Consider the following 12,024-nt stretch of genomic DNA (forward strand, 5'->3'; position numbering starts at 1 on the left):
ACCTCTGACTTGATCCGTACACAACTTCCTTGCGGCAGCAGCCATGGCAGCAGCAAGGTTGGACGACGCACCCTTGAAGGAGGACAGCATACGTTCCCATGCCTGCATATCAAGGCCCGGCGGACTGCATGACTCTTTTCTTAACAACATCTGCCGCTTCATAAATAATGGATTAAGGTTCTGATGGCTCACCAGGAAGGAGAACACCCGAGCTGAGGCTCGGCCAGGGCAGGATGCTTTTTCTGTAAGGTCTCCTTCACAGTCTCTTCAGTGTCAGCATTACACACATCCTGTGAATTTAGCGGCAGTAAACCACTCTTCTCAAATAGAAGTTTAGTAGTACCGTAAAATCCGTCGCTTGGGTAGCTCTCTCCCTGCGAATACGCCCGGCCTCCTGCCTGCTGAGGGCTATTGCCTCGTTCAGCTGGTCTGTTTGGGTAGTCTCATTAGTGCTTGTTGGGGGTGCTGGTGGTCGTGTGCAGGAAGCCACAGGAGCCACAATCAATCTGGATGCAGAAAACTCTTTCTTGGCCTCCACCGAGGGCACAGGGATTGCCATGCCACCAAACCGCGCTGGTAGCGATAGCAGCTTTCTCAGTGCCGACTCATCCGAACAGGAATGGCCGCTGAGCGCTGGCAGCAGCTTGGTCGTAATGGCGGCGTCGAGACGGTCCAAAGAGATTCGCCGGGCAAGATAGGACGCGCAAGTGATACCGCCACTTGGACACGAGGCCCTTTACAAACACCTCATACGCAGCATGTGGCTGGTTGGAAGCCACCTCCGCCAGGCGATTCACTTGCAGCATCCACTTGTCGATCAACATAGCAGTGAAGAAAGTGTCAAGGAATTCACTGAGCAACACTCTGCAGCAGTGAACAAGCCGGTGAAGGTTCACCAGTGCAGCATACGCACCACAGAAGATGGGAAAGTGTCTGCCCGCTTGATGATCGATGCGACTGAACGTGAAATCGCCACTGCTCCAAACTTTTGGCCTCGCCCACTGTACGTGCGGGTTTGGCGCCACCGTGAGCGTCCGAAGGGGGACAACTTGTCCGGCTCACACAGTGACGCTCTCTCCGAGTCCTCCGACACTCAAGCTCAAAGCTCCAATTAGATCCTTTCGGATCCTACTGACGAACACATTTGGACTACTGAGTAAACTGGGTGACTTTCACCATGCTGTACACATTCACCAACCTGACATTGCCATTGTCACAGAGAGCAAGCTAACCCCTGAGAAGGCTACTGATTCCGAACTGTCCTTGCCTGGCTACTACTCCCACTGCGGAAGGATCGAACAGCTCATGGAGGAGGAGTTGCGGTTTGGGTTAAAGCCGGTCTGGCCCTCCGGGAACTCGATGATATCCAGGTCGGTAATGAGGAGCTAACATGGCTGGGTGTCAGAACTGTGGATAAGAAGTCAGTGGCTGTGTGTGCTGCATATCACTCTGGCTCCTGCCACGACAATGACATCAGTACCCTTGAAGCCATCAGTGCTGGCATAGACCTGGCCCGTAAACCTTGTCAATATGTGGTATTGGCTGGAGATTTTAACGTACACAACGTGGATTGCCTCGGCAGCACCAAGACAACTCATGCAGGTGTGTACACTGAAGACATGTGTGCTTTTCACTGCTTGGAGCAGCACGTGCATGAGCCCACCAGGGGCCTTAACCCACTCGACTTAATAATGACTGACCTACCGGGAGATGCGATAGTCAATACCTTAGCACCTCTGGGAAACTCTGACCATGCCTGTGTCCTAGCTGACTTTCATGTAAGCACGACAGAGGAACCACCAGTGACCAGAACTGTCTGGCGTTACCAACGCGCAGACTGGGACAGACTCCGCCAATTCTTTAGAACGACAGATTGGCAGTCCACCGTCAGTGATGATCCTGATGCAATGTGTATGCACTTGACCCAGAACATTCTGGAAAGAATGCGCCGATACATGCCATCTAAGCAGTTGTGAATGAAACCATCTAATCCCTCTTGGTGTACACCGGAATGCACTGAGGCTGTAGCACAGAAACAATAAGCATGGAGGAGACTCTGCGCCGACTGGTCAAGTGCCCAGCTGCAAGCCCGTTACAATGTCGCCAAGCACTCAGCTAACCATTGCCTGGAAACTACCAAGCAGGCATTCACAGCAAGCTTGGCGCAGAAGTTAGCCTCTGGGTGTATGGCATCTGGTGAATGGTGGCGAACCATCAAGAAGGCCTCTGGCGACGGAAACAGCCCATCCATACCTACTCTCCGCAGCACCGATGGCACGGAGCACGACACCAACCGCAGCAAAGCAAAGTGCATGGACGAACACTTCGCCAACAAATGCAGTCTAGGGACAGACGACCTATCCACTCCATTTCCTCACGTCCGACCACATACTGACCGCAACCTCTGCACCGTCCGGTTTTGCGAGACCACAGTCGAGCAAACTCTCCGCCAGCTCTACCCCACCAAGGCCACTGGTCCAGATGGGATACCTGCCCGCGTCTTGAAAGCTTGCTCTACAGAATTGGCACGACCGCTTTCAAAACTATTTACAAGCTATCTTCGCTCCGGCATCCAGCCGCAACATTGGAAGGCTGCAAACGTGGTTCCAGTCCAAAAGCGCAAGTCTACATCGTCGCCATCAAACTATCGACCAGTGTCGTTACTGAGCGTCCTCTCCAAGGTCATGGAGACCATAGTCAACAGGGCAATGAGCAACTTCATGGAGACGAATCACGTCCTGTCAGAACGGCAATTTGGCTTCCGTCGCGGCCACAGTGCAGCAGATCTGCTGACTGCTCTCCACCACCAGTGGGTGCACACCGCAGGAGTTAAAGGAGCTTCTCGAGTGCTGGCCATCGACATTGCTGGAGCATTTGACCGGGTGTCTCACACAGGTGTGTTGCACAAGGCTAGAGTGTATGGCATCTCGGGAGACCTTCATCGGTGGCTCCAACACTACCTCTGCAACCGCACACTTCAAGTCCTCATCTCCGGCCAGACATCAGCCAGACGCTCAGTTAAGGCTGGGGTGCTACAGGGCAGTATCCTGGGCCCCACCTTATTCTTGGTCTACGTCAAAGACCTTGAAGACCACCTCCCAATCGGCTCCAGCCTTGCCTCATTCGCCGACAACACAACCCTATACGCCGAAATTGCAACTCTCACTGCTGTTCCTGACAACGCTAGAGTATTCCAGGCTGCTGTTGACCTAGTATCCAGTTGGGGCTTGGATTGGAAAGTGCAGTGCGAGCCAGCCAAATCTCAGGCCCTTACAATTTCCCACCATCTTCGGGACTGGCCAATATCCCCCATTGTCTTCAATGGAACTCCTGTCGAGGAGCAGCCCTCCATCAAAGTACTCGGCGTCATGTTTGACCATCAGCTAAAATTCAGCCAGCATATCCGAACTGTTGTAGTCCGAGCAACGCAGAGACTTGGAGCCTTGCGCAAGGCATTTCACTTGCTGGCTATTCCTGACAGGCATCGAGCCTACAAAGCCTTTGTCCGGCCGGTTATGGAGTACTGCCCAATCGTCTGGATGGTTGCAGCTCCTTCCCACTTGAACCGGCTGGACTGGGTGCAGGAGCGAGCAATCAAGGCAATACATCCGCAATGCTGGCTTCCTAGCCTCATAATTCGCCGCACCATCGCTGCCCTCTGCCTCCTGTATAAAGCCCTTTGCGATAATTCTCCCTCTCTTCTCTCGAGAATGGCTCCACCCCCGACACACCAACCCAGGACCACACGCCTCACCTGCCAGGCTGTACGACTGTCCACCGTGCATCCCCATCAGTTACAGAATGTTCTTCCGGCCAATTCCCGGAACAATGTGAGCCGAGCCTTTCCCCACTCCATCATCCCAATTTGGAACCAGCTGCCTTCCTCTGTCATTCCCACCCTTTTCACCCAAAGAACATCCAAAATTCAAGACAGCAGCTTACCACCACCTCCTCAGAACGAACTGGCACTGGGCCACTCATAGCATACGCGAGTAAGAGGGTACAGTGTCCTACCCTGCTTGGTCATACATGTAATCTCTCCTCACAGACAGTCTCCTCTTGAATTTAAAAGTCTAACAGCGTTATCAATACTCAACTTATTCTTTTGCTCACTGAGCAGTACAAACTTTCCATTTTCTTTCTTCTGTTTTCTTTTTCAATTTAATCCTCCCTACCCAATCTCCCTTTGGTGCGTCCATGGAGCTATGAGGCCGAGACCTCAGGTCGGCGGAGATTAATGGGCCCCACCACCACACTCCATCATTCACCCCTGTATCTGGAGATATGTGGATTTTGTAGAAAAAAATACAAGTGATTACCAATGGTCCATTTCTCTGGTAACCTGGAAAACAATTAGCAATCGCTACTACTTGTAATGTAATATCCGTTCGAGAGGTTTGGTGTTGAAGGACATGTGGCTGGTTGGAAACAGTTGATTCGAAATATGCACACAAACACACACGCACACATAAACACAGGCATACACACATGTACACACTTAGCCCTTTCAGGAACTACAAGTAACGCACTAATATGTCCACTAACACCACCAGTTACTAAACAAGCAGCTCATGCAATAACATTGCTAAAATTCTTTTCTATAAATTTATCCTTGGCTCTCCAACCGAGTCCATTTCTCCATGTGCTCAAGCGGGTATTTGTGCCAGCTCTGCTGCACGTTATTGACCTATTACTGCCCAAGAACAGTACTCACATGTACACTATTTCAATAACACCACATTACAGCAGAGTGCTAATAATCAACGGGTTCAGCTGGGGAGAAGATTTAGATAAGGGGGTAGTCACACCTCCACCTAAGACATGCACACTCTCTCATGTTGCCATCATTAATTTTTTGTATTATCTTCATCAGTTCCACAAGAAGTAGACACACCCTAGTTCTTCAAAATTACTCTATTGTCATACATTGTCACTCTCACTGTTGCAGAATATATCTTGTGCACCCCTTCAATGGTGCTTCGGTAGGTGAACATGACCAAAAAACCCTTTCCATCCCTTCAAGAGCCAACAGAAATTGGCATACCGGATATTGGAAGACTGTTGGAGTGCGCACTCAAGATGTGCTAGAGCGGCTAGCCAGCTAGTTGTAAAACCTTAGTACAGTCGGCCAGTGTCGTGCAATGTTTTCTGATTGTTGAGTGACTGGTGCTGTTAGTGGACATTATAGCGTAATTTGTAGTTCATTGGTTCTTTTCACTTTTTACAAATAATCCTTGGCTCTCCATCCGAGTTCATTTTATGACAATATCTTTGCCGTTGTCTCCACAATTGCACTGATGCACTGGATCACAGTGCCCAGATGCTATAAATGCACTGTGATCCTGAAAGGGTTAAAACTATGAAGAAGATAATGTATTGTATCATGTCTAGTTCATTCAACTTACGTGTACAAGTTGGAAGAGAAGCATTACTAGGCCACTGGCCACTTGTACAAGTAATAGCAGCTGTTCCATTCAACTGGTATCCTGGAAAACAATTGGCAGTTGTTGAACCTCCATCCATAAAACTCCTACTGTTGAAAGTAAGATAGCCGTTAGCGATTGGTGGTGCTGCAGAACATGTAGTTGCTAGTTGTAAATAGTTGATTTAATGCACACACACGCATTCGCGTACACATGCACGCACATGCACACACACACACACACACACACACACACACACACACACACACGCATTGCCGGAGGCGATGATAGCGATACTACAGCAGAAGCCATAGCAGCTTGTGCTGGGATTGCACCATTCAACAGCTTGCAAGGCTGAAGAATTGACCACCACTAATTCTCTCGCTGATTAATGCCTCTACGATCACCTTGTGATTATGAGTTATACATACATACATACATACATACATACATACATACATACATACATTCAGCCCGGTGTACACCACACAGCTATGAAGTAGGGGTCAAACGGGTGTACCTTTAACTAATGAACGGGTAATTTTCTTACCGGGCGGGTAAACGGGTACCCTTTAGCAGCCATGTTTAATTTTTGCGCGTTTTTTACATAAATAATGATTTTAATTTACATTTGTATCTGGTCTCCGGATGCATTTTGATATCACATTGTGATTCGCGAATTTATTTGTGTCTGATAGTTGCAGAGGCAGACCTACTAGGTGCGAAAATGCAACAACAATGCATGCAGACATCCAGGCCGGCAGGGTGGAGTTGTAAATAATTGATTCCCGCCGGGAATGCGCGATCCCAGCGGTGTTGTTCCGTACTGACTGGATCATCGAAATCCAAACGGGTACCCTTTTACTAACGGTACCAGAGATTAACGGGCGGGTACCAGGGTACCCGGAACACCCCTTTGACCCCTAATTATTATTATGTTGGCTTTATTTCACTCACGTTGTCATGACATGAGGTAAGAACCCCATCACCGGGCCAAAGAGACCAAGGGTAATGAGAGAAAAAAAAATGGCCAACGCAATGAAGCCGAAGCAAAAAGGATTGTAAAAACCAAAGCAAAAATATTGAAAGCCGACGCAGAAACTGAGAGACGGACAGAAATAAGCAGTACGATGGAGGATGCCAGGACATATTCGAATACAAAAAGATGGAGGAGGACAGGACATATTCGAATACAAAAAGAGTAATCACAAAAATGGACTACCAGTACAGGAATAGACCTGTAGAAATAGAGGAAGAGATGAATGCTGGACATACTCAAATGGCAAGAGAAAAATCAGGCTGTGAGAACCGTCATACTGCACATTCATGGATGTCAAAGCAAATGCGGTATTGGAGGTTTATACAGACTAGCTCTACCCGTAACATGAGGAGCCTAATGCCGAATGCCAAGAACCGACTTGATGATGTTCAGCGTGCCCAGGATAGCACATTGCTGAGCCCTTTCAATGCGCAGAGTGCCTGCCAATGCCAACACAAAGTGTGACAGGGACACACCAGTCAGTCCACCAAGCGCCCCAACAACCAGGGGCACAACGCGGACATCATCCACATGCCAGATGCGCCGCAGCTCTTGGCAAAGGGGAGCGTACTTTGTTATTTTTTCGGCGATTTTTGTGGGCACATTCTGGTCCAGTGGAACACTGACATCCATCAGCAGCACCTGTGTGCTGGACCGCAACACCAGGTCTGGACGGTTGTGGCGCACTTGCGTATCCGTTGGGATATTGAACTCCCACAGGAGCTTCATGTCAGGATTTTCCGTGACAGGCACAAGATGATGCTTCAGCGGGTTGCTTCCCGGCTGACCCAGACCATGCCGCTTGCATAGTGCCCAATGCACCAACTTGACGAGCGTGTCATGCCGTTCGATATACAGTGTTTTGGCTAGGGCTGGGCAACAGGCCACAATGTGATCAACTGCTTCTCCGCGAGTGCCGCAAACTCGACAAATGTCCACAACGTCTCCCCGTCCAATGACCGTGACCTGATAGTGCCTGGTCGCAATGGCCTGATCCTGTACAGCCAGCAAGAGTCCCTCTGTCGCAGGCCTGATCGTTGGCGATTTCAGCCAGCGAAAACTCAAGCCCAGGTCCAAGCCAGCATCAGAAGCTCGTCTCCAGAACTGGCCATGGAGAGGCTTACCTTGGATAACGGCCAGGCACCGGAGAGCAATGGCCTTCTTGACAATTACTTTTGTGGCAGTCTCCAAGTCGGGTAGGTCAAGTTCACCCAGAAGTCTGGAGGCTTGACGTGTAACTGATTTTGACGGTGCCACATCATTGTCGTGATGGCGCTTAACAGCAGCCAACAGTGGCACGTTTGGGTGGGCTTGTAGGTACCGCGCCACCCGGACACGGGTTCTATCCAGGAGATCCCGGAATGATAGAATTCCTCGACCACCCATGTCACGAGGCAGGTGGACCCTGGCGGCAGAGTCCTTGGGGTGACGGGCATGTGCTTTAAACAGTGCTTGGCGGGTCTGTCGGTCGAGTTCCTCTATCTCTGCCTTTGTCCACTCAACGATGCACAGAGAGTAGAGGATGACTGGAATGGCAAAGGTGTTGATGGCTTTGACCAAGTTCCTGGCGTTCAATTGAGACGAGCATATCAATTGAAGGCGGCGGCCGAACTCAGCCTTTGCTGTGGTCTTCAGTTCGGTGGCGTGAAAATGTGCTGATTCCGGGACACCAAGGTACCTGTAGGACTCCTCCGCCTGCAGCTTAGCAATGGCGTGACCCTGGAGTGTCTGGAGAGCAGAATGCTGATCGCTCTGGGCTCTTCCCCGTTTCATGGTGAGCCAGCTAGACTTTGATGGGTTAAATCGCATACCAATGCAGTCGCCCATTGACTCCACAACATTGGTCATGGAGAGCAGATTATTGTCGTTTCGGGCGAAGAGCTTCATGTCGTCCATGTACCACAGGTGCGATACAGGGCACACCTGGGCCGGTGGGCCACAGCGGTAGCCAAGACCCGTCCTGGTCAACTCGCCACTGATCGGATTTAGAGACAGGCAAAATAGCAGTATTATTATTATTATTATTATTATTAGTATTATTTGAAAGTAGGACGGAGGCAGAAAATATTACAAAAAATGTATTATCTACGCATGCATCTACGCAAGAGTCACCACCAGCCAATTAGGACATGTGTCAAAGTATTGAACGTTTTCGTTCCCTTCTTGTCAAAACACTACAGGGAATGATGGAAATAAGCTAAAAGACTACAACTATAAGGAAAAGAAGTTCTGAACTTCTTTTCCTTATAGTTGTAGTCTTTTAGCTTATTTCCATCATTCCCTGTAGTGTTTTGACAAGAAGGGAACGAAAACGTTCAATACTTTGACACATGTGTAATGGGTAGCCGAGTGGTAGGCGCGGTGAAATCAACAATAATTACTTTTATTCTACTTTCAGGTACACACCTGAGATATTATTATTAGTGAAAGAAGAAGCGGCAAAATAACTGACTTTCTCTCCGGTGCACACCTGGAGGTTGGATAGCTCGTTATTATCAAAATCTCATCTTCATCAAAACAGAAATGCGCAGCCGCTTTTATGCAGCAGACGCCGTACGCTTACATACGGAGATACACTAAATATACATCAGGCAAAGCTCCGCATTAGTTCCGTACTACTTCCGTATTGGTCGGGTAGGGATACTACACCCTCCCTTCCTAAAGATTATCACGCCCTCGTGATTTTCAAAAATTAGTGAAGAGTTACGAACACAGCGTCAACCGGAAGATGGCAAATTATATCGGAAATGATAACGTTTAGAGTAGACAGAAGAAATGAACTGATAACAAATCATAAAGTAGAAGCACACCAGGTTCACACGATCTCACGGGGTCAAAAGGGAAAGAACTGTCCTCCAAATAGGACCTGAAACCACAGCACTCTTGCTGCACTACGCTGGCACAACCCGCCAGGAACATCGCAGTTCAAAAACCGAACTGAATACACTATAACTATAAGGGGCGTTGTCACACACATTGTCCCACGTTAGCTGGGTAAGCCGTGGCTCACCATGATCAGACGCCTACCAAACTAAACTGGATTCACACACTCGCATAAAGGAAGACTGAAAAGAACAGGGAGACTGAAGGAAGAGAGGAAAGAAAATGCCATACCTGGAATCAGCGTTAGTAACCACGGCGGCGGCTGGAGCTACGGCGGAGAGCAAGCCAGGTTTTATCTTCATCTTGGTTGAGCCGGTCACTCAGAGCGGCTAGCTCGGCGTCAGACAGATCACTCCCTCCTCGTCTTGAATCGTGGTCTTCACATTGTCGATAGAATCGCTTGGCGCGACGTAAAGAGTGATGACAAAATCTGCATCCCACTACGGAGGCGAAGTACCAAGTGAAGAGTGGGCTCCTGCTTCCGACTGCGTGCCGGCGAAAATCAAACGCTGCTGGTCTTGGTGAATACCCTCCTTGTCTTGGGTACCAGCCTGCCTGTTGTCGTCCTCATCAGCTTCGCCATCACCACCGGTAGAAAACATGTAGGTAGCGGGTCACTTGGAATCGCCATCGGAGTCTCCAGTGTGTGCCGTGCGGAGAGAAGGGTGATCCACGCTAGCACCCTGACTGAGCTGCAGGCAAATAAGCAGTGCCAGGCCGAGGAAGGCAAGAAACATGATTCTCATCTTGATTCGTCGCACGGAGCTGTAGCGGTTTGAGCCATGGGAGTCTGGGGTCGAATCACGTTGTTTTATTTAAAACTACACCGCTGCCACCAATGTAATGGGTAGCCGAGTGGTAGGCGCGGTGAAATCAACAATAATTACTTTTATTCTACTTTCAGGTACACACCTGAGATATTATTATTAGTGAAAGAAGAAGCGGCAAAATAACTGACTTTCTCTCCGGTGCACACCTGGAGGTCGGATAGCTCGTTATTATCAAAATCTCATCTTCATCAAAACAGAAATGCGCAGCCGCTTTTATGCAGCAGACGCCGTACGCTTACATACGGAGATACACTAAATATACATCAGGCAAAGCTCCGTATTAGTTCCGTACTACTTCCGTATTGGTCGGGCAGGGATACTACACATGTCCTAATTGGCTGGTGGTGACTCTTGCGTAGATGCATGCGTAGATAATACATTTTTTGTAATTAGTATTATTATTATTATTTGTAAGAAAGGTTTGCTCTCCACACCGGAGCTCGCGCTATTCCGCCGACTTTTCTTGACACTTGTGGGGAGCAAACCTTTCTTACAAATCATCGCCGAAGTCGCAACCACTACTTCGTATTATTATTATTATTATTATTATTCCACAATCACGATGACATAGTGCCAATAAGCATGTGATGCGGGCGATTTTAACCAGCCATGGTGGGGACAACTGAGAAAAAGAAGGAGAAAAAAAGAGAGAAAAGAAAACAAAACAAAAGAAGTACTATAGGAACCTGGAGAGAGCAGTATGAAGATTAGGCTAGCAATGGAAAACAACGAACTCAATTCAATTCGACTTAGGCGCGGGCAGAATGGAACAAAATGCAGCGAAGGTGTCACGAGACTTTACCTCCTGCGGAAGCCGAGACCAATGAGAATAGGACTTGAACAGAGGGGATTTTAAAAGGATCGATGATCTGGCAAGTGGGAAATGGAGAGAACATCTAGTACGCGAGCTATTATTGAACCAGCTTAAATGTGCAAGTGCATGAGGAGGAGCAAGTTGAAGCTTAATACGGTGAATGAATTTGCATGCCGAGCGGGGAAAGCGTTCTGAGAGAGGGGAAGAGGAAGCCAAAATGTATAGCGTCTGAGAGGAGGTCAGAGGGGACATGCGAAATATTAATCGAAGTAATTTACAGTGGGTGACTTCTAACCGATGCATAAGAGCGGAGGATAGACCGGAGGACCAAACAAAGGAATCAAACATCAAACAAAGGAAGAACATAAGAGTGATAAATTTGTATTCGACTACCATGGTGTAGATGGGAGATTTGAGGAGAAATGCAGCCTATCGCGCAGCAAACCCGCTTTTCAATATAGGTTACGTGCGAATCCCAGGACAAGTGTTCATCAAGAAATATACCAAGGTGTTTGTGATTTTTAACGATGTTGATAGCAATAGGATCATCAGGGAAAGTAAAAAGCCGAGTCGTAAAGAGGGTGAGGTCACTGGAGGGTCGTGGGGGGATATAAAGGATTGCCGTTTTCGACACATTGGGGCGGAGTTTTCACTTCGACATCCAGATCACAACTTGATTAATGTGATACTGTAGCGAGTCGCAGGCTTGTAATAATCCTGGATCGGTTATATGGAGCGCTGTATCGTCCGCGTATATTAAAGTCATAAGTTTATCATACTTCAGAGTATGCAAATATGAAGTGCCGTATTGCAATCGAACTACTTGCTAGTAAATGTGAACTGCACATAATCGCACTGTAAATTACACCACAAAAAAAACATGCCATGCAGGGCCCGCATTCTCGTTATCACTCATAATGAGGACAACCTCATCAGCATGAAAACCATTGGACAATGCCAAGAGCTGTTTATGGCTCACAAGCAATGGCAGATGGATAAAGCAATTGCACTGCCATCCAAGGCAGCACTGTGTAT

General features: G+C 48.4%; 1 protein-coding gene across 2 annotated transcripts in view; it reads right to left on the minus strand.

The window, feature by feature from the left end:
• The window catches only part of LOC135819827 (sushi, von Willebrand factor type A, EGF and pentraxin domain-containing protein 1-like), a 219,165-nt gene that overhangs the window by 193,369 nt on the left and 13,772 nt on the right, over positions 1-12,024 (minus strand). For both annotated transcript variants that reach the window (XM_065333108.1, XM_065333107.1), the window contains exon 4: positions 5,406-5,588. In XM_065333108.1, the coding sequence (XP_065189180.1) occupies positions 5,406-5,588 (183 nt within the window). The remainder of the gene's footprint in view (positions 1-5,405; positions 5,589-12,024) is intronic.

The sequence above is a fragment of the Sycon ciliatum genome, chromosome 6 (assembly GCF_964019385.1).
Source record: "Sycon ciliatum chromosome 6, ocSycCili1.1, whole genome shotgun sequence".
In the NCBI taxonomy this organism is placed as follows: domain Eukaryota; kingdom Metazoa; phylum Porifera; class Calcarea; order Leucosolenida; family Sycettidae; genus Sycon; species Sycon ciliatum.